This window comes from Alosa sapidissima, chromosome 6 (assembly GCF_018492685.1).
Source record: "Alosa sapidissima isolate fAloSap1 chromosome 6, fAloSap1.pri, whole genome shotgun sequence".
Classification (NCBI taxonomy): domain Eukaryota; kingdom Metazoa; phylum Chordata; class Actinopteri; order Clupeiformes; family Clupeidae; genus Alosa; species Alosa sapidissima.
The window spans coordinates 29,646,070-29,669,071 of record NC_055962.1 but is presented as its reverse complement, the minus strand read 5'-3'; the positions used below and the strand labels follow the sequence as shown (position 1 = coordinate 29,669,071).

Below are 23,002 nucleotides of genomic sequence, written 5' to 3'. Positions count from 1 at the left end.
TCATATATTTGTAGAAATATTATTCAACGTAAGGTTATCCATGGGAGAAAAATCTATCTGGGGAATGAGAAATAAGTATAGACATACCGAGAATACTATAGAATGCTTTACTGCACAAACAACATTCCGAAAATATGTGCAGAGCTTTACAAAACAAAAATTCTATATTCAAATAATTTTTAAAAATCTCTTTAAACAAAACCATGACATAACAAAGTTCAAGTCAACTAAAACTACTGAACAATCAAATATTGAACCAAACAAATTCAAACATCAGGTCATGCCAACAAGTCTTCTGCAGGTGTGATTCTTCTTAACTGGAGAAAGAAGGGCAGACATAAGAAGTTACTGGTTACTTGTGATCATATCAGTATCTTTTCAGTGCAAGGGCACATTTATTACTATTTTTATCCAAGCTTCAGTAAGTTAGGAGACCTCTGTAGTAAGCACTAAGTACTTATTCTAGTCAATCAAGGCACAAACTCTATTCCCTGGTCAGCATGGGTCTGCCTCTTAAAGAGGCAGTCTGCATTATGTCCTTAAGGAAAGCTGTTGATATTTGTGCGGAACAGCTAATCGGCCAGTCTTTTATTCGTTGAAAGTGCCCAGTCTTGCTTGACCCACTGCCTCAGTTAACTCATGGCCTAATTTAGTTTGTGTGATCAGATCTCTCTTGCTTCATAAATCTCATGTAAGTTCAGAGGATTTTGGCCTGCTTGATCAAAGCAAGTCTGAATATTTTTTTTTTTTAATGACAGCACAGTGAAAGTTTTATCTGAACTTATGATGAACTGATCTGATTAGAACATGTTAGTTGTAATGTATGTAAGCTGTTGCTGGGACATTTCATATAAGAAATTAAGAAATTCACCTGTGTAACGGAGGCGAACTGAGCTAGCGTGCTAGTTGCCCGTGTAAATCCTCACACCCCTAACCTTAAGAACGCTTCTAACCACCAAGTTGGAAGCCTGGGCTTTTAGCTCAGTGGTTAGAGCGTTCAACTCCCATGCCGGTGTGTTGAGGTGGCGGATTCGAGGGCTGTGAGCGGCGGAACGAATTACGACCTCTGTTACATCAGGATGAAGAGTCTTCACTCATTTCAAATCATCAACTTGCCATATACATACACTCTGTATCTGTGTCTGTGGTTACGTACCTGCTCTGAGTCTTCGTCCATTTCAGAGCATGACGCGGGGGCACTGAGGTCGAGGGGTGGTAGAAGCTGCATCCTTGGCGTTTGCACTGGCCAGCAAACCTGCAAGGCTACACGCACGCACGCACACACACACACACACACACACACACAATATTCTCAAACTCAAATTCAAATAAGACTTCTCTCATACACTAATAATAAGCAAACTGATTTCAAGTCAAAAGAAACAGAAAGATGTAACGGGGTAAACAGCCATTCTTCATCATGTGCTACCATTACAAATTAAGACATGCACGCACACGCACGCACAAGAAGACTCAAGGCTCAAACCTTAAAATTCTCAGACACATGAAAGGCCACCAGGCACACTCACCTTTGGATGATAAAAGGGGCAGTCCATCTTCTTGCAGTCTGGGAAAAAGCGACAGATGGTGGGGGGCTGTGCTGCAGCTACTGCGGCCACTATAAAACAACCCAGGAGTTCACTTTACACTATTACACATTACATTATTAGTGACTGCACATGATGTTATCCAGAGCCACTTAAAGTGAACTAACTACATGGGCACTGGGCAGTCCCCTTCTGGAGCAACTTGGTGTTGGGTGCCTTAGGGACACAATGGTTGTAGAATTGACAATCCTGGGATATCCTACAGTACTTCCCCAACCACTAGACCACCAACCACCCATTAACCAACCCAATGTCATTCTGTGACATGCACGTCAGATATCTTTCTAGCAGCTCTCTTACGAAAGGATTCTGAAGACGGAAACAGCAGAAAGGATGTGTGAGGGGGTGGGGGGTGGGGGGGGTGCTCACCTGGTCGAGGCAGGTTGGGTGCTCCCCTGCGGCTAACGTGCGTGAATGGGCAGTCAGGTTTCTTACACTTGGCATCAAATTTACAGTTGGGGTGGACGAACAGGCACTTGTCACCAAACTTGCAATTGGGGAAGGTTCTGAAAGGGGGGGGACATAAGAACAAACAAACAAACAAACAAACAAACATTTGTGTCAGCACATAATCATGAGAGGTCATGATGCTTTTAATAACTGTACGTACACACCACCGGGGACTTGAGCTGCAAAAGATACAGGAAGTCATTCATTTTCAATGGAAGCCGGTTTCTCTCAGCTGCAAGAAGCGGCAAATCCGTCGGCGTCGCGTTTTGGGCTTGTTGAGCGTCTAGCATAAAGTTGAAAGTTGGTCAGCGGCAAACGACCAGCAACATAGAATGCTGCCACGTCAGAGCAGCCAAAGCGTCAAAAGCTTCCCCGTACTCTTTGATAAGCGTCCTTGACATGGCGGCCAGAGCTTCTTTTGCAGCTCAATTCGGCGGTGGCGTGTACGTCCAGTAACGAATGAACAGGAACGCAAAATACAGATAAGAATTGCTTTTACAAGGTTACATGCGTCCCAGTGTGATTTAATCATTACGCTTGAATTAAAAACATTCCATTACGAAATACTCTTTTGAAAATAAACATTCCTTAACACTTACTTGCACTGGGTGGTGGGATGGTGGTACACACAATCATCCCCACTTTTACAGACTGGCCAAAACTTGCAGCGTTCCAGAACTTTCTGTCGCTTCACAGGGACGGGCTCTTGATCCATCATGTCACTGTCCTCTGCATCCATATCCTCCTCTAATGTAAAACCATCTATTAGGCATCCATATCCTCTTCTAATGTAAACATCTATTAGGCATCCAGATACTCTTCTAATGTAAACATCTATTAGGCATCCAACACGATAAAGGCCACCTACATAAGTCACAATGTGGCACTGTGTTTAACTTAAAAAAAACTGGGAATGAATGACAGCCAGACCCAGCTCTTCACTAGTCTGCATTGTGCTGCTTTGTGTAATTTCATTTTAGATTGAAAGGTGTGGAGCTGAAGTTATATCCACTACTCCTACCATCTTGTGGACCGAGAGATCTAGTCTGGCCACTCAACAGCCAGCTCTCGTCGACACCACCTGTTCACGCTACCTGGACTTCTTCCGCAGACTAGATCCACTAGATCGTGCACTGGCAGACATAGTTGTGTAACCTGTGCCCAGATGTTACTGTTTTTAACTCCACTCCAAAACCAAGAGCTTTGACAAAAGATGTCAGCACAGCTAGCCTAAGTAGTTATGTTCATAGCACAGTATAGAGATTGGTGCTCAAGGATGGCAAATAAAAACTGAAGGGACGACACACACACACACACACACACACACACACACACACACACACATCCTCAACACCATTTTGTTGGGTGTAGAATCAAATCAGTAGTAAGAGAAAAAAAATAATAACGACTCCAACGCCAAGAATAGCGTGGGATAACATGCATTCATGCACTGCTTTTCCTCAGGGATACCCACCGTCTGAGAAGCTGACGACCTTCTGCAGTCGCTGGTGGGCACCGAGTCGCTCTCGGATCTTCAGTCCCAGGCCAGGTGGGTCTGCGGCGGCCCTGTCCACTCTGGGCACGTCGCTGTCGTCCACATCCATGTCCTGGTCGCCGCGGCTGGCCAGCGGGCTAGGTACCCCGTCCAGCGTCACGATGAACTTAGGACTCGCAGGGGCCACCTCAGGTCGCTCCCTATGAGAACGGGTGGAGAAAACGACGATGTTCCAACATGGTGAAAACAAACAGGCCAACCAATCATATCCTTTCGTAAAATGTTTGCACGATCTTTTTTTTTTTTTTTTTTTTAAGTTAGCAGAAAAAGGTGTGGAAGAGGGACAGGAGGTAACCACACACACACACACACAAAGAGACCAGTGGCGACTGGTGACCAAATTTTGAATAAAAACAATGTGTATGGAAAGGCATATGATGGTGAACTAGAGTAGTGGCAGGAGAGCTGTGGTTTACTGCACCTGGGCTGGACCATACGGAGTGGGGTGAGTGGGGTGGTGGGGGCGGCGGTGGGGGTGGGGGCTGTAGTGGACGGGACCTCCTGCAGCTGAACAGAGGTGCCCAACCGGCTCCTGACTGAGGGCGTCTCCTCCAGCTCCGGTCGCTTCACAATGAAGGAGCGCGTGTCGAAGGCCTTCAGCCTGTTCATGTCACACAGCTGGGCCTCTGAGCAGGGCAGAGGAAGACACTGCCTTCAGACTAACACATATTTACACAGCTGGGCCTCTGAGCAGAGCAGAGGGAGACACTGCATTCAGACAAACACTTTTTTATCTTTTTTTCACTTTTTATCAGCACTACTGCCTCCAATATGTGCGTTCCAAAACTACTTACAATACTCATAGCACTTAAATTGCACTCAAGGTTCAATTCAGACTTCAGGGACATACGAACACTATTTTCTGCTCATTAAAACGTAAAAGTTTCTGATTTGAGAAAAAGAAAAGAAAAGCAGCATCAAGATACTGACTAAGGGAGAAATGTGGTGCAGATGGCACAGAAGTGCCCACGGGAACCTCAGGGGCAACCCCGACCCAAGGACATTTCTATCTCCCACTCATTACCTGTCCCTGGAAGAATTTATATCTATGCCGCTTGGCATCGACATTCAACAGCAGTTAGCGCAAAGACGATACCCCCAATTAGTCATAAACTGACTAAAAGGGTCACGATCCTACCCGATCAAGAACTTCACATAACGCAATGTCAAACTTTCATAGGCAATGTCAGAGACTTCATTCTTATTATAAGTCATTGTAGCATCAGAATAAGTGTTACGTGTTTTAAGTAAAAGAATTGCATTGTGTTCCTTTAACCCTTAAAAGGTGTAGTGTCACACAGGTGTGATGGAAATGTTGGAAAATTAACGTTCTAAAGAATATCTGGGTTCATTGAATTCAAGATAGAATTTTAGAACCTTCAATTGTTGCAGAATGGAAATCTTATGTCAGAATGTTCAAAAACTCACACCTTTAAGGATGATGACCGTACCGTAGTCTGGCTGCTGGGGCGGTTCCTCGTCCTCCGGCACCTCCTCCACCTGGAGCCGTGAGGACAGTGACCTGGACTGACCTGAGAGAACAGAAGCTGCAGAAGCAGCTATGGAAATAATAAAGAACAGAAACACACTGCGGTCAGGGTGGGAAATACACATGACCATCTTCAAAGAGAAATATATACAAGATATATAACTCGGACTGTTTTTGTTGCGTGTGCGTGTTTCTTCCCCCAATTCGTGAAATTTAGATAACTAAGATTGTGTTTTGTTGTGTGTGTGTGTGTGTGTGTGTGTGTGTGTGCGTTCAAGTGTAAACTAGTTGTAGGTAACACAGTTTGGCACTAACCGAGTTGTGCCTCTGGTGTGATGAGCCCCTGCAGCTGCTCCTGGACGAAGCGGATGGCGCTCTTCATCTCCTCGCTGCTGGGACGGGTGCGTGGGGCTACTGGGACCGTCTGCCTCCGTGGACCTGGAGGGGGTGGGGGGGGGGGGGGGGTCAACAGGGGGTGGGTCAACACTCCAGTCAACAGCTCATATTGTCCTGATGCTGACAGGTCTGTTTTTACATACGAATGAAATGTTCCAACAATTCAATTGTGAATAACACAAAACACTACGGGCATTTTTACCTGTTGTGCGGCTTGTTGTGTAACTGGTCGTCTTGGTAATAGACTGCTGTGCGTCTGAGATCGCCTTCAAGATCAAGTTTTTGTTGGCCTGCTTGCCGGGTGGAAGAGAGGGCCTATGCAAGCAACATACATACATATATATATCAAATATTTTATACACATGGGCTTGTGCTTTAACCTGACTCTCGCCAGATGAATTTCATTCCGCCTAGCTCCATTCATCCATCTGGGATCGCTCCATTGGAGAGGTGTTTCAGAAGGCTGGGCCTCATCAAAAATCCTTGCATATGATTGGATAAACCACTTATCCGTCATCTTTATTGACGTGCTACTTCAACCACTCACATCGAAGCCAACCCGTGAAGCTGATGAGAGCCGCCATTGTTCTCTGAATCAAAACAGTCTCAGTCGCTTCTACGCTACGTCACATCTATGAAACTCCCACCCTGCGTCCTGATTGGCTCTACCATAAAATCTGGTGCCGAAATCACTCTCAACGGAAGCGATCCCATATGGATATATGGATATCATATGTGAGCGGAGCTAGGCGGAACGAAATTCATCTGGCGAGAGCTTTACATAAGTAACCACAATATAATACATATGCCATAGATCATGTCACACGCACACACACACACACGTGTTTACACAGACGCCCTGGAATGAGACAGGACAGCATACTTGCGCTCTGGTTTGGATGGAAGGGATACTCTGCTGGAGACGCCACTCCTCGAGCCGTACTCTTCCTCATCATCGTCGTCGTCGTCCTCCACATCATCGCTGTCCTGGCCCTCATTGGCTCCTCTGTGAACACGAACCACAGAACTGGCCACAGGGGCCTTCCTCTTCCGGTGCATCTCATCCTTGATGAGAGACGAAGAGACACAGAGAGAGAGGGGGGCAGAGAGGGAGGGAGAGAGGGAGGGAGAGAGAGGAAAAAAGACATATGATTGAAGTTAGAAGATGAATTGGATAAATTCTAATGATGTGGCTATTGTGGTTGTAGCACAATAACAGATACTTCAGAAGAGCTTGTGCGTCTCTACCCTGCTGCCGCTGCTCCTGGAACTGCGGCCGTAGGCTGAGCTTAGGCGCTCCTCCGATGGCCTGTAGCTCTCCGCCATGCGGCCCGAGCTCCGCGACGAGGCCCCCGGCGGCACCCGTGACCTGTGGAGTTCGGCCGCGGAGCGTCCTGAGGTGACACGCGGGGGCCGGCCGGAAGTGACGCTCGTCTCGGCGTGGACTTCGGCGATGAGGTCGTCGTCCAGGTCGGGTTTGATGTCTATGATGGCTTCAACAGAATGGGGTTCCATCAGGGGCTTGACTGCGGAGGTCAGTCTGGAAGCATTCTTGTCTGAAGACCCTCGCCTGAGGATGAATAGACAGATAGATAGATAGATAGATAGATAGATAGACAGATAGATAGATAGATAGATAGACAGATAGATAGATAGACAGATAGACAGATAGACAGATAGACAGATAGACAGATAGATAGAGACAGATAGACAGATAGATAGATAGATAGACAGATAGAGATAGATAGACAGATAGATAGATAGATAGATAGACAGATAGACAGATAGATAGACAGATAGATAGATAGATAGATAGATAGATAGATAGATAGATAGATAGACAGATAGATAGATAGATAGATAGATAGATAGATAGATAGACAGATAGACAGATAGACAGATAGACAGATAGATAGATAGATAGATAGATAGATAGACAGATAGATAGATAGATAGATAGATAGATAGATAGACAGATAGACAGATAGATAGACAGATAGATAGATAGATAGACAGATAGATAGATAGACAGATAGACAGATAGACAGATAGATAGATAGACAGATAGATAGATAGATAGATAGATAGACAGATAGATAGATAGATAGACAGATAGACAGATAGACAGATAGATAGATAGACAGATAGATAGACAGATAGACAGATAGATAGATAGACAGATAGATAGATAGATAGATAGATAGACAGATAGATAACTATTGATTCTTGAGGGGACATTGTAGTGTTGCAGTAACAATAAGAGTGATAGCAAACAGGGGCTTAGAAAACAGCTGAGTTTGTGTGGTCAATGGTGATCGATTTCAGTCATGGCTTGTGCACTACACCTGCTGTGGTTGTCGTATGCAGAGCTGGAGACGCGAGCCTCTGTCCTATCGGAGCGCGAGCTGGAGACAGCCAGGGCTCTGGAGTCCTCGCCCCTCCTCTCACCATCCCGGCTTTTGGAGATCGGGGCACTTGTGTCTGAGTCAAGCTGTGGCCTGATTGATGTCGGTTCTAAAAACACACAAGGGTGTGACAGTGTGAGGAAAACGAAAATGGCCGAAGCGAAGTCTTCAAATGTTTAATGCAATGTGGTCACAGGAATTAATATTCATATTTCAGACAATCCATTAGTCCTAACATTTTTGTACAACCCAGAAGAGGCTCAAAACAAAACTTACCAACAGCAACTGATCTAAGTTTTTCCAAGACACCATGTAACCTGTAAAAAAATGAATTAACATTAAAACATTGTAGGTATATCGTCAAATGTCACATTCCTTTCTGCCAATTGCTGTGCAGACATACCATACTGTGAACTTGATTGTGTTGTTTCCAAGAAAAAGAGACAGATCATCTGCCATTTGCTGTGCATTTTTCTTGTTGGCCACCATAACCATTATGTAGTCAGGAAGTTCTTCATCTAGAAAGGAATTTACGGGTCATAAAGTTGGTCATAGTGCAACCTCTGCAGCCGAACACTTCACAAAGGTACATCATTCAGTTTTTGGAGAACCAATTAGCCTGCACAATGCATGACCTGCCCCTGAACTGAACCCATCAGTACCTCCCCTTGGTTAGTGCAACGGTTCATCCGATCCATAATCTAATGTTTATTCCAAGCACACATTTCTGGGTGCATGCAGCTAAAAGGTGTGGTGGGCTCAGCCTTGAGAACCAACCACAACTCTAAATGAATAATGAACGTTCTACTTACCAACATAAGCGCCAAGCTCCTGCAGTTTTCCTTTGATAGCAGCCTAAAAGGAAAACCATACGTTTAGATCGCGGCAGTAATGTCAAGTATCTGAAAATTGCACGAGCTGTTGGTTAGCTTATCTTGGAAAACAACGCTCTCCTTAGCCCTCGCAACTTGCTTTATTTAGTAGTCCCTTTTCACGCTTTAGAATGGTAGGAACTCTGTCTATCAAATTACCAAAATGCTCGAGAGCAGTAACGTTAGTAGTGGTCACCATGTCTCAAGGCCCAAGAAATGCAGTGATTTTCGAATGCCTTAGACTATTAGATTATGGTATATCTAACTTGCATACTACCATTTCAATAACTATGGTGGCAGTAACGTTACAGCCAAGTTCACTTTGTAGCAATGCAAACTAAAATAACTAACCAAAAGTAGACAGCTTCGTGGTGAAAGTGCACATTTGATTAACGTTTCGTTAACGTTAGCTACTTGAAACCGAGACATAACGTTAACGTTATTTCAAAGTATTCTGCTAAACATTAACTGTCATTTGCAACCTGAATGCATGGCTCTAAGAGACTGCCTACATACTTTTCAAGCAGCTATTAGATAATGAGCATTAACAAGTAGGTATAACGTTAAATGTCTACCAAAATAATTAACTTAGCTTACAGTTAATTGTTAGCCTTAAAGCTATTCTGACGTTATGCTCCTTGCTAAACGCAGCTAGCTTCTTAGCAAAGTTAACATTGGCCAAGACGGGCCAACCAACGTTAGCCAGCTAACGTGAACTAGTGCTAGCTAGCTGGGACAGGTTGAGTAGGTGGTCTTGACATTCTTATTTACCCGTATTTTCTTGCTGATTTCTGTCCCAATCTCCATGTCTGCTGTGGTATATTCCAACACAAAAGATGATCAGTCTGCAAGAGAGTGCTGAGGAGATATGTATGGATGATATGAAACGACTAAGTACACCACACGACTAGCAGCATTACAATCACTGTACCCTTCCTTAACAGTGGAAACTGGTATAGTGCATTGTGGGAATTATAATCTAGTTCTTCTATCAGAGAATGTATGTGATTCTATCAGCTATCCGAAAAGCTATGTGAAAATCCTATGGTGAAAACTCCTTATTGTATGACTTTTAAGAAAGTGTGTGCATTCTCTGAGAGGTAAAAGTCATTCATGTTTCATTTATGTTGCTTTGTAAACTAAAATCACTTTTTGCATATAGCGCCTCTAGTGGCTGGTAGACTTGTGACGTCATGACCATTAGGTTCAAGAAAACCAAAAACTGCTGTAGAGATCGCCGGGTGCAGTGGCGTGCGCCTGTAATCCAAGCTACTGGGAGGCTGAGGCTGGCGGATCGTTTGAGCTCAGGAGTTCTGAGCTGTTGCGGACTATGCCGATCGGGTGTCCGCACTAAGTTCGGTATCGATATGGTGCTCCTGGGGGAGCCCGGGACCACCAGGTCGCCTAAGGAGGGGTGCACCGGCCCAGGTCGGAAACGGAGCAGGTCAAAGCCCCCGTGCCGATCAGTAGTGGGATCGCGCCTGTGAATAGACGCTGCAGTGCAGCCTGAGTAATATAGCGGGACCCAGTCTTTTTCTGTCAAAATTGTTAGAATATTTGTTTGACGTGTGGAAATGGTTAACTAAACATTTTTGCTTAATTATCAAATCGTTAAAATTGGCAGTCCATGTAGACCTGTAATCATGAAACATAAACAATATTTTAATATAAAAAAAACCCTCAAAGGTTCACGCATTTTGAGTGTTTTTAGGTCCAAATGATAGCAAAAACACCTCACATTTTGACGTTAAAACTATTAGTTCGTGCTTGTGTTGAGCACCTCCCTCTGGGTGCTACGTGTAATTTCAGGTGTAATTGCGTTGCAATTGGATAAATGACAAGTTGAGGGCGCTGTTTCGACAAATTATTGCCCACCTACAGGCACATCGTTCATTTCAAACACGTTTCAAAGTCCTTGCAAATAATTTATTAGCACTTTAGCAATTTTAATTAACTTCATGTACAAATGTATTTGAAAACCTTTTATATAAAACGTTTTAAAAGGTGTATTTTATTGCCATCGCTACATGAAATGTACAGACTGCCTTGGAGTTAACTCGCATTCAACACAATGTCAGTTTTAAAGATTACTTTAACAGAGAATCAATCAAACAAAACAAAAAACAGTGTACAAGATGCTCAGTATACTTTGCTGAGGTTTAAGTGACATAAGTACTTCTGAGAGAGTTTCTTAGGGTGTTTACTCTCAATTATTTGATCAAGTTGATGTGGTGTCATTGACATTACATTTGGCTGACACATTTTTAACCAAAGCGACTAACAACATGGTAAACAGTTTAAGTTTTAAAGCAATTCTCTATAATTTTAGGACAATTTAAAAACGGTACAGTAAGAATAAGTGCATCAGTGAGTGCTGTTTTTAAACAGCTGAGTGTCAGTTCAAGACAGGTGGTAGGTGCTAGGATCAGCATCAGGTGCTAGGAGCTGGGTCTTCAGGAGTTTTTTGAAAATGGAGAGGGGTGTCTCTGCCCTTGTAGCAACTGGCAGTGTGTTCCTTATATGTAGTTAGTTCCATACTAATTTCAGTTCAATTTCAAGTGTTAGTATACTTATGGTACCACTACACAGTAACTCATATCATCCCCCATGTGCTTCACCTCACTGTGTGTTCACTGTGTGCTGAGTGTTTTTCACTAATTCAAGGATTAATTCAGAGACCAAATTCCCTCACAGGATCAAAATAGTATATTATGATCCTGTAGAATAGCCGTCTTCTGTCTAGTACTTTCACAAAAGCTCCCAAACACAGCAATCTTTGACCCGGCTAATTCTGTTAACATCTATCTGCCACAATCTCAATAAACACAACACAAACACAAACAGATGCAGTTAGGTATATTGTCTTTTTATTTACAGGTCTTACAACTCATGGTCTTCAGGGTGGTAAAGCTCACTCACTAAACGGTATATGTATGAGGGAGCATTTCCACCAATGTTGGAGATAAAGAGTGTGATGAGCTCTGGAGGAACGTAGTCAAACACGGGGCAGTGTACGTTCACCTTGGAGAGGATTTCACCTGGAAATGAAAACCAACATGTGTCTCTCTAATACCCTGTCACACGTGAATCTGATGCCATGGCACAACAAACAACTACCAGTTCAGTTGCAATGTACAAAAAATCCCAGAATTCCAGTTTGGAATATTTACAGTCTGTCCCATTGACTAACAGTTTTGTTACCTTCAGAGAAGGGAAGAACTTCATGTGGGGACACAAACTTGTGGAAAGTGTCCTCTTCATTAGGGAACTGAAAAGGGAGACAGTGATAAAAGCAAAACAGAAAAGAATAAACCGCTTTTACCACTGGCCTTGGCATGGACAGCGAAGCAATGGCAATATTACAGTATAGCTCATCTAAACAAGAAACACAAAACATTTAAATCAAAATAGTCGAGGAAAAAGAAGAACACAAGAATAGATTTAGCACATTCATAGGTTCAAAAGGAAGCGTCAAGCAGTGGAACCTTTCAAAAGAAAGAACAATGTGGATGAGGAATAATAACATGTCAATTTCACATTCCACCTTCCTATTTGTGTTTTTTATACAGGAAGCATGTTATGTAGTTTACCTGTGGCGACAGCTTGAACATCGGAGCACACACAATAAGTGGAGTCGAGTGGTGCTTGGCAGCCAGTGCCAGTGTGTGTGTCCCGTTGACAGCTCGCAGTCCTCCATTTGCCAGCACAGTCTGTGTACCAATGATGACCTAGGCAGTAGACACAAATAATCCACTGAGCAGGGAATACTTAAATATTTTAAAAGCTGCCAGTTTAGCAGCAATATATAAACAATCACTATTACTGACTGGAGAAAATGTATAAATGCAAAAATTCAGTAGAATCCAATGAAGCAGGGTGTATATTTTAATATCACGTGTCTAATACCATTCATTTATCTATTCATTAACCATTAGGTGTCAATGACGCACAATGTGCATGTAAATTCACACCTTGTTAACCCGGGACATCACAGCAAATATGGCAGCATCAGCAATGACAGTTGTCTCAATGTCAGCTTCCGATAGGCTGGTAGCCATCTCATGACCCTGGAATGAATACGGAAAAAGTCTCATTTGCTGACAGCAAACTAATCAGAAGAGAGTATATACAAAAGAACAAACAGCAGAGACATACCTGACAGAAAGGAGCACACTCTGCCACAATGACATGGAATTTACGCTTTCTCGCCGCGTCTTTTAAGAAGGCCTCTACTGTTCGAGAGCGTCCGATTGTCATGATGACCTCATTAGAATGGATGTGCTCCAAAGCTTGCATGGCAATGTTGTCTGTGGTTCCCTCTGTAAACAATCAGAAGACAAGTTTGGCTTTCCATCACTCAAGAATGGATGGATTGTTTAGAAGTTCAAGCGAAAGTTGGAGGACTAGCTTCAGGCAACATATTTAGGATTTACCCAATTCAGTGAGGAGCTCGTTTATTGCTTCTATCACGTTAGCTTTAAGTGACGGGAAGTGTTGCCTGAAGTTATCATCGCTCAGTCCCCCAGATGTCAGAAGTTTGTGAAGAGAATCCTGCTGATCAGTTTCTTCACTACTCCCTGTAGACCTGAAGGCATTAAAACAATATCTTTAACATTTTCTTTTCCAATAATGTTTAATGCACTAGGGTGAAATCATCCTTGACCTTGACCCACCTGGCATACTCTTCTCTGATAATCTTCAACACTCTGCGTACCATGTTGCCTACTGTGGTCTCAGATGGCTGAGCAGCTGTCATCCGTCTCCCCTCCTTGCGTATGATCTCCATCAGATCCCCTGCAATTCATTTAACCACATCATGGTGAATTAATAATCTAGTCATGTTAAGTCATGATTGCTGTTATCATTTGCACTGCCATCTGTGTGCATTTCCTCTGATCAGTTGCCACTTCATAAATGAAAACTTTTCGCTGTGTTATTTAAAGTCAATCTGATCTCGGGGTACCAGCCACAGATCGCTGTTAACATTTTTACTGACCAGCGCTGCTCCATCGTGCTTGCGCTGTGATCCTCCGTAACAGGGCTGTGGTTTCTCGGGCTGTCTCTCCAGCACCACGGAGTGGTCCTGCCCCACTTCCTCCACGTTTCAGTTCAGCAAGGAAGGCCTCTATGCGTTCCGAGAGGTCTGTTCCTTTATCGGCACCAGGCATAGTTACTTGAGTCAATAAATGCCAAAACTACTTGTTTGTGTAGGCCAGTCGCTCAAAAACACACTGGGTACAGCCACAGCGTTGACAGCAACATTACACAGGAAATACTCTCAACACATCCGGGTCAATTGAAAGTGTGAGAAAAGAAATGCCACTAGAGGGCGCTGTATGTCAACATGCCAGTACTTCCTGAATATACTCATCGTGTTTTTTTTTGTTCGTCGCAGCGCTATTGCGTGTATTTATACAAATAGCATGTGTCAGATTTGCGGTGATTTGAAGAAACTCCTAAAAATAACGATGGCATCGAACTGATTGTTTAGTTGAAGCAGGATAGTGGTAATTTACCGCCATATTGGTAGGACCCATGTCGGACAGTCAGGCTCAGAAGAAAGTTCGGAGGCCTAGGGCTACAAAGGCTGAAAAGGGCACCCAGTGTTGTGCATATGGTTGCAAGAAGCGTAAGAAAAGCAGACTTAATGGCAGAAGTGATAGCGAAGGCAGCGAAGACGAAGAGTCGGCCTTAAAGAGATGCCACCCTAGAACATTTCATTCGTGAGTATGCTCTAATACCCTGCAAGCAATAATTGATTGAACGTTATTTTTGTCACAAACCTCAACCTTCATTAAAGTAAATGAATGTAGTGGTAAATCGCCTACGTTCAAGACAATTTGATATGCGCCCTATGCAATTATAATTAGATTGCCTGGCCTACTTGGAATTAATGGGCTGACCATCATAATTAGTGTGAATGTGAAGATTTCAGGTGCTCATTCAGACATTGAGAATATATGCATTGTATAACTGTTGTCTAAGAAAAAATATGTTTTCCATTTTTATTTGGTCTTCACAATATTTAGGCCAACATTATAGGCCCTCTCATTACAAAACACACCCATTGACTGCCCCTGTAGTAGGCTTACATGTCAGATGTTTTTTCAAGACCAAACAAAAAAAGAAAAGAAAAACTATTTGTCATTTGTATTTGACATATATATATATATCCTTGATAATATAGGCAGCAATCATGATTGGGTCGCACATCTTTGTCATTTTACAGTATCCCAAGTGATCCAGAGAGAAGAAGAGCCTGGCTTGTTGGTCTCCATCGAGAGAAATGGACACCTAGTTCACATTCGCGTGTCTGCTCTGACCATTTTAAAGAGAGTGACATGGATAGAACTGGCCAGACTGTCCGGCTTCGTTCTGAAGCCTTTCCAACTCGATTTAAAAGCCTCCCAAAACATTTGAGGATGACTGTGAGTTCTCAACTTCTCAACCAAACAGCTGAATAAATGAAAAGTTCCATATTGTGTAACTAAATTACATGTTTTACATGTCTATTACGTCATATTTTCCATTTATCTACTATTTGTGAGTTTTGGCAAACAGTTGAATTTCTTTTTCTTGGATGTGCCGTGATCCAATAAGCAACAGCTGGACTGCCTTACTGACTGATGAAGTGGTCGGTTAAAGTTAATGTTTATGTAAGGTCACTGCACTATAGCACTATAGTCTCATTATTAGATTTGTTTTAAAATTTGACACCCCATAGAAAATCATGCAGTCCTCTAAGTATTCAAATTCAATTATTCTAAAAAAATACTAATATGAAATTATACATAGTGATACAGAATTATTAAAAATTCTACTAATTAACCATGATTTCATTTTTATGTAGTATCCTGTAGTTCTGTAGTTTTTGTTTGAATCACTGATTCAGTATTTTGCTTGTTAAAAACATGATATTTTTATGCTCTGTAGTCGGTTATCTGCAAATTGATTTAATTATTCATCCATAGTATCAGAAATTGTGTTATTAAATTACATGTTTTTGAATGAGTTTTAAGTGCTTTTGAATGTTATTAATGGGCAATTCCATGGAAAATTACGTTTTTTGTAACATCCATAACGGCAATAAAATGTGATGGTATAGTATGATGTGAATGATTACATGAAATTTGAGCATTTGCTATTTTTGGCTGAAGAATGTACGTGAGAAAAAATGCACAAAAAATGAATGTTGTCATTCACATCAAATGGCAAGGCATTTCACTGGTGTTATGGATGTGACAAAAAGTCCATTTTCCGTGGAATTGCCCTAATGTTTTTATTTTACCATTTAGGCACCACCACCAAGGAAACCACCATTAGACCGTTCAAAAGTCATTGCAAGCAAGGCTGTTCAAGAACGTATACAACTTGAAAATACAGTTCCAGAATGCAATCGAGTGTCACCTACAAGAAGGGTACAATTGAGTGACCATCAGTATTACAATCCTGAATGTAATCCTACAAGAAATGTACAACTGGGTGATCATGAGTACCACATCAAGGATTCACCAAAACGATTAACTGGAAAACTTAACTCATCCAATGAAAAAATTGCAATTTTACGAAAGAAACTGAAACATGCTCAGCAGAAATCCAGACGTTTGCAAATGAAAGTCAAGTCACTGAAGGATATTGTAAAACATCTGCGCAAAACACAGAAGCAGCTGGAGTTGGGAACTTCACATGAAAATGTGTCTTCTGAAAACAGTTCAAAAAGTAATATGAAAAATACGTGACAGTGCTAACACAGAAACGGTTTGATCTGAACAGGAAAGGACTATCAAAATCCCAGTCCTTAAATGTCAGTCAGATAACTGGCTGTGCCATGGTCACAGAAAATACTTGCTGGAAAGTATCTTAAAAAGGTACTAGGACATCATTATACTCTGATGGAAGTTTGACCAGCATTCTGTCAACACCCCGGACCATGACAAAACCAATACAAATAAACAGCAAGATAAACATGTTGGAGGTGTTAGACATTGTGAAATTCTGATTTATCTGGATGTCCCTTGTCCCTTATTTTGAAACTCTAGTAGTCCTGCGATTTTTGAAACTAATAGTCCTGCGTCCAACTTCAAGTTCTGTGTCTAATCGCTCTCCATTTATTGATTATTGATTGTCAGCACCTTGCTCAGTGATAAATCCAAAAGGTGAAATTGTTTTTTCAGGAGATGGTTTGAGATATTTGAGTTCAGGACTCCATATTTCTCTTTTGATAAACCTCTCTATTGTAACCAACTAAGTGTGAAATCTGCACTACAGCATAATTAAATAAAGATTGTCACTTAAAAGGTTAATCAACAGCTGTGGAAGTCTTGCTCGAATACTTTACATATTGTCTGACTCAAAATTCCGAAGTAGCCCTCTGTATCAAGACAGTATTTGGTGACCTAAATGGTAGTGTGTGTATAAATTGTGAGAATACACATTGGCTTATTAGGGAATTAAAGACTGCTTTAACCGAATGGTGGCATGGTTCCTCGTAATATGTTGAGTTTTCACTGGTTGGCAGATGGCAGGGCTGTTTAACTGTTAACTACTGTAATTCCAGTCAAGGAGCAATACACCAAAGATAATGGTCAAGGAGCAATACACCAAAGATAATGGTAATAAAGGGTCGCATGACAACTTTTAGCAGACTTGCAATTAAGTGTTTCAATAACAGATAAAAATCATAATGATCACATTTTAAGAGCATTGGAATTGTGGTTTGTCTTTGTATTTGAGGTAACGTGGAACATTGGTGTCCTATTGTTTTGAGATGGGGTCTTTTCTTAAGCAAACATGTTTGCACAGGTAGGCAAAAAAAAAAACTCCTCCTACTATAAAAAAAAAAAAAAAGAATTTTCACTTCTAAATGAGACTGAACTCTGATCTCCAACTTGTCTAGAATGAATTAGTTGTCTTGTCTGCTGAAGAAGCAGTGTGCTGTGTCTAACTAAACCGCCTCAAACCAAACAAATTAGCTGGTTAGGAAATTATTTACAAAGGCAATCACATCTTAATTTTTATTGAATGAAAAACCCATTTTCAACATTCAAAATGCAAATTACAGAATTCAAGAAACAATGGGGATGTGTGCATCAGTGTAAATATACCAATAAGCGGTCATATACCTTGTAATTGTAGATTCTAGGGAATTTGTTGTGAAGTAAAACCGAAATAAGTTTAATGGTGTAACATTTATCCTCTATCCATGCCTCAACTTTGGGAAAGTAGAGCATGGATGACTTGTTCAAGCCAAACTTTATCCAGGGTACAGTTTCCTGAAACCATAAAAATTTCAGGAAGAACAACACCTTTGAAAATATAGGCATTTTTCATATTAACATGTTCATTACCAGTAAATTGTGGTACGTAAACTTTTAGAACAGGTTACAAATGTTATCCAAACTCAAATGACAAAACATACAAATACATGGCATGGTACTAAATGGGGGGTGGGCTATATCCCAAGACCAATATCCCGTCTTGTCAAGGATAAATTTACTACAAGCAACTCAAACTTGATTGTGGTAAAAGTTGTTGTCACAGAATAGTCAATCCCATACCTCAAAGAAACCCAATGCGAGCCCCAAATCATTTACAGTGATTAAAACAAAACCCAAAGCTAGGAGTTACTTAATCTGCCGTCAGACAAAAACATTCAGTAGTTGAAGAGAACATCTTGTCTAAACAAAACAAGCTTATCAATTATACCAAATATGCACCAAGAGTCTTTTTACCAACAGCAAAACTGTAGCAATAACTAAAATGAGTTTGTACATGTTTGAGGGCTTACTACAACAGAATCATAGCGTGAAAGAAGACATAAAAAAAGTGAAAGAAAAAAAAAAAAAAAAAAAAAAAAAACGCCAAAATATGCAGTAGGAGAACAACCAATAGTGCATTCCTGTTCCCCTGGAAACTAGAATTCTCCTTCTCTCCAGCCCTCAACTGCCGGAACGTTCCTCCAGCCAAGGAGCCGGGTGCAGCAGGCACAGGGGAAGGGAAGCCGGGGCGAAGGCTGTGGGGGGGGGGGGGGGGGGGGGGGGATATTTGGATCCCCTGAGCAAAACCAGTCTCACTCTACTCAATGAGCTTCTTGGCCTTGAAAAAGCGGCGCAGGTAAAACACCTGCCAGGTGGCAAGCCCAATCAAGCAGCACATGGAGAATATGCTGAAGTACAGGACGCGTGTGTTGGTGGATTCTGGTGTTTTAAAGAAAAGGTAAACATAGAAGGTGGTGAGGAAGAGTTGTAAAGATTGAATGATACTGACAGATAAAAGTTCACAAATATCAACACAGATAAGTTGTATGCACATCACAGTCAGTAAAATGATAAGGAGTTCCACTTCTCTTGCACATGTACATCCATTGTGAATACTTATGCATAAATGTAATTAACACTACCACACAACACTGTTACATTGTATTTAGTGGCATCACTGGCACTGCCAATCTGATCTTACCATTGGTATCCCTCATCTCCTCCTCTCTTTTCTTCATATATGCAAAATCATTGACAATGGACTCCGACAGATCTTCCAGTCGCCTCAGCTCGACCTCCAATGGTTTCAGCTTCTCCACTTTGGCAATCTGACAGGGAAAAGATTGCCTCGGTTGAGAGCGACCACATGGTCTTTTTCCCAGCGGAATGATGGTTTGAGCAGAGTTGTGCACACACAACCTTGAGACCATTTGCACAATTCCTGCCGTGCATGTGAGAACTCAATGCAAATGTCCATATTTTAAATGTTTTTTATTTGTTTGTCAGACAGTTATTAGCAGAGTTAAGGTATTGTAAGACATGCTGAAGCTGAAAGCAGCTATCCATATGTAGTTCCACAGTGCCACACTGGTACTCAGATATACAGAATGTATATCCCATAAGTTCAAGGATATTTGGGACTGGCTACACAACAGGATTGGTATACATATGTGCACAACTTTTGCTTGTGCCAATATTCAGACACAGCTTTTAAGACCTACATAATGTCTACTCTGTCTGTCTGTCTACTGCCAACTACCAACCTCCTCGTAATTCTTTGCCTCCACACCATGCTTCATGTCCAAGTTGACCAGCTGATCAGGGACCCTCCCAGTTCCTGATGTTACAAAGCAAAAATAATTGTTTAAGGAAAAAATATTAAAACATACGCTATTCTCATGTGAGCTTTATCAGTACAGTTTACCAACTTACCACACCCCACATGAAAATATTATAACACACACCATTAGCCAGCAGTTATATGACAGTTCCTAGGTTATTGCTCCAGACACCACAAAGTTGTAATACTTTTCAAGCCTCCACAATTTCTGAAGTAGTACAACTTGTAAACTCACCCATTGGGGATTTGCTGTCAAAACAAGCTTCAAGCATGTCGTAATCCTCTGTGGTGAAGGCGAATTTTCCCTTTGTGGCATCTTCTTTAGAATAAAGAATATGGCCTGAGGAATCCGTGATCTAAGAAATGAGGAGGGATGGGGGTATTTAAATATTAATGTATTTAGACTGAGTGTGCAATGTCTACTACGGTACATCATGAACACGACCAGGTGTGCAGGACATGTGGCCACATACCTGTATTTACGGTTCATTTGTTTCAGACAGGTGTAACTTTATGGAACGTCCCTTTAGCCACTACGATGGCTTGTTCAACATATTTAACTTAACGTTCCCAGACAAGCCATACCGGACTGTACGATGGCAACAGAGGCATCTTCTTCACTAATTTTGATCTGGGCATGGTTTAGCACAATGCCTTTCACATGCAGAATAAATAGCAGTCAGTCTGCTATTAGCACAAATAAGACTGACGTGTAACATCCTGAATGAACCATACAAATGGTTGCCAGCTTGCTGGGCCTTCAAGCTAAAGCTAGCAAGCTACCAAGAGCGGCACTTCATATACATCTATTTGGATTCAGTGCAACTATCCACAAGAAGTCAAGATTTTAACGCGAAACGAATGTAAAAATACCGACAGATTATCAAGCAGAACTTCAGATAGACTAGTTACCTCGCAAAATCCTGGCAAACCAGGAAGACGCCGTTGTTAGCTGTCAGCTCACTTGTTCTAAAGATGGGATGTTGGGCCCCCATCGCATTCTTGCGCTAACGCAAGCTAGATAGCTATAGTGCTATAGCTCCAAGTTAGCCGGTCAGTGAACGACTGGCACAACACTAATTATTCTAGTAACGATTTAATTGATGCAGTTCACATATTATGATATAAAGCAAGACATATCCTGGTGTGATCATCGTCCGTCTTAAAATATGGTCATGTCTAGCTAAAGCTAGCTAGCATTAACGTTAGCTTATCACTCACCTTCAGGTTAGTTTTCGTGCTCTGTTGTTCACTAATTTCATACTCTCCTGTTACAAGCACATCTTTGTGGATTTCTTCCCGTAGACATTTCCTTGTGTTGACCGGTAGAAAGAAAGAAATTGATACCACTGATTCCAGTAAAACTGGTAAAATCAACAGCGCACCGAGCCGATTCATGGCTGCTGACTGCACAGCAGTTCCTGGATTTCAGAACTGGGGGACAGGACAGCGAAGAACTGCTGATGACACTAGCGAGCTAATCTGCTAATGCTACGTATCGTTGTACTTCTTCTACGACGTGGTTGGGATGACGGGCTTCGATTTACTGCCACCTATTGTACGGAGTGTCTGTTGCAAGTGAGACATTGTTGAGATGCTGGGCAAAGATTCTAAAATCTTTGATGCTGGGATTGTTCAAAAAGATCAGTGGTGAGAAAACAGTTGATTCTGATGACCTATTGACAAAGAATTTCATTACTTATCATTTATTTTATGAGTACACGACAAAAAACTACTTGATTACTACGTATAATTAATTATTTAAAGTTGAGCTGGTTCTTGAGCAAAATAATTTAATAAGCCTACTTACAATTACTTTTATGAGTGCATGACAATAAACTACTTGATCTTGAAATATTATTATGATGACCTAATGCACACACACATGCACACACATACACAAATGCACACAAGCACACACACACACACACACATAAACACAAATACAGTAGGCTACACATGCATACACACACAGGCACACACACGGGTCATTCTATAATTCGGGGTACATTTCAAGTGTGAGAAACCAAAAAAATGTAAAGAGTTTTTATCATTAAACTTTTTTATAGTCATAGAACACACGTCAAAGTTAACATGACAAGTATTTGCTGAGCTTAAACCTGTAAGACTTCAAGTAATTATTTGAAAAAATTATGTAATAACAGAAAAATCTGTCAACTGTGTTAGAGACAAACTCGGTCAATTATATATATTTAGCTAATGTGATACCTTTTTAAATTATGCCTTCCCTAAGAGAACTTTTGTCTCTACAGTCACTGTAGCAACTTTGAATTTGATAAGATTGCTACTTTTTGTCCTGAAATAAATTAAAAAAAACAGCACATTCCACTGGCAAGCTTCCAAGAGGTGCAATTTTTTTTAAAGTTAGCTTTCACATATATCATTTTAAAAAAGAAATCATGTGGTAAAAATATTAGTTGTAACACATCTTCTGATTTGAAGCTAAAAACATATTTAGTCATCATTTTAAGAGCAAACTCTTAAATTAACAGAGACTCTCTCATTAAATGCAATTGAAAACAGAGTTGACAGCACATCATTGTCAACTCTGTTATCATTAATGCAGAATTAACACAGAATTAACAGAGTTGACGATAACAGAGTTGACATTTCCCATCATTTTGTGGCTTAGGTCCACATCCTAGCCTCAAACTAGTTACTGCATGATATGTATAAACCAGAATTTCATGGCTTTTAATCATATTGTTTTTTAAAAATTGAGTGAGAGTTTCACTCCAGTAACGCAATAACAGAGTTGACTGTATTTGGTGTATCCTCAACATTTTGTTCAAATGAATGAGAGAAGAAGCTTAACATATCTCACTGCCTTTCCAAAGTTTCCTGTCAGACGAATTGACATCTCTTTGTGTAGGCGTCATGCTTCATATTCAAAGTCTGTGTGGATTTTAAGCAGTTGTATAACAGAGTTAACAGAGTTGACAAGAACTTTGAGACAGACCAAACTTATATTTTTATTACACTTAAATCTTGCATAATAGATTAGATTAGATTAGATTTAACTTTATTGTCATTGTGCAGAGTACTAGTACAGAGACAACGAAATGCAGTTTGTGTCTAAAAGTGCAAAAAAGCAGAAAAGTGCAATGTGA

At 41.3% G+C, this 23,002-nt stretch overlaps 3 protein-coding genes and 1 long non-coding RNA gene across 5 annotated transcripts; 1 reads left to right on the top strand and 3 right to left on the bottom strand.

The window, feature by feature from the left end:
• Positions 1 to 93: 93 nt before the first annotated feature.
• zc3h14 (zinc finger CCCH-type containing 14) lies at positions 94 to 9,879 on the bottom strand. Of its 2 annotated transcripts, none has more exons than XM_042095786.1 (17): positions 9,546 to 9,879; positions 8,715 to 8,757; positions 8,306 to 8,420; positions 8,179 to 8,219; positions 7,843 to 8,011; positions 6,746 to 7,067; positions 6,381 to 6,562; positions 5,700 to 5,812; positions 5,417 to 5,539; positions 5,043 to 5,171; positions 4,034 to 4,238; positions 3,532 to 3,752; positions 2,657 to 2,804; positions 1,977 to 2,113; positions 1,530 to 1,618; positions 1,157 to 1,263; positions 94 to 317 (listed from the first exon to the last, which is right to left on the bottom strand). In XM_042095786.1, the coding sequence occupies exons 1-17, from the start codon at positions 9,579 to 9,581 to the stop codon at positions 314 to 316; spliced, it is 2,184 nt and encodes a 727-aa protein (XP_041951720.1). In that variant the 5' UTR covers positions 9,582 to 9,879; the 3' UTR covers positions 94 to 313. The 2 variants fall into 2 exon arrangements, with proteins under 2 accessions (XP_041951720.1, XP_041951721.1); XM_042095787.1 differs by having other exon boundaries at positions 5,064 to 5,171; positions 9,546 to 9,878.
• A 1,740-nt stretch (positions 9,880 to 11,619) lies between these two features.
• eif2b2 (eukaryotic translation initiation factor 2B, subunit 2 beta) lies at positions 11,620 to 14,113 on the bottom strand. The gene is made up of 8 exons (XM_042095804.1): positions 13,771 to 14,113; positions 13,448 to 13,568; positions 13,208 to 13,359; positions 12,930 to 13,093; positions 12,746 to 12,841; positions 12,365 to 12,502; positions 11,976 to 12,042; positions 11,620 to 11,812 (listed from the first exon to the last, which is right to left on the bottom strand). Exons 1-8 carry the CDS (start codon positions 13,940 to 13,942, stop codon positions 11,655 to 11,657), a joined length of 1,068 nt encoding a protein of 355 aa, XP_041951738.1. The 5' UTR covers positions 13,943 to 14,113; the 3' UTR covers positions 11,620 to 11,654.
• Positions 14,114 to 14,130: 17 nt separating this feature from the next.
• On the top strand, positions 14,131 to 17,245 carry LOC121711920. Its single transcript, XR_006032485.1, has 3 exons — positions 14,131 to 14,497; positions 15,004 to 15,202; positions 16,070 to 17,245. It is a non-coding gene; the product is annotated as an uncharacterized LOC121711920 (long non-coding RNA).
• Positions 17,246 to 17,774: 529 nt separating this feature from the next.
• On the bottom strand, positions 17,775 to 21,339 carry tmed10 (transmembrane p24 trafficking protein 10). Its single transcript, XM_042095569.1, has 6 exons — positions 21,093 to 21,339; positions 20,107 to 20,227; positions 19,795 to 19,868; positions 19,233 to 19,359; positions 18,800 to 18,970; positions 17,775 to 18,753 (listed from the first exon to the last, which is right to left on the bottom strand). Exons 1-5 carry the CDS (start codon positions 21,267 to 21,269, stop codon positions 18,849 to 18,851), a joined length of 621 nt encoding a protein of 206 aa, XP_041951503.1. The 5' UTR covers positions 21,270 to 21,339; the 3' UTR covers positions 17,775 to 18,753; positions 18,800 to 18,848.
• Positions 21,340 to 23,002: the final 1,663 nt, after the last annotated feature.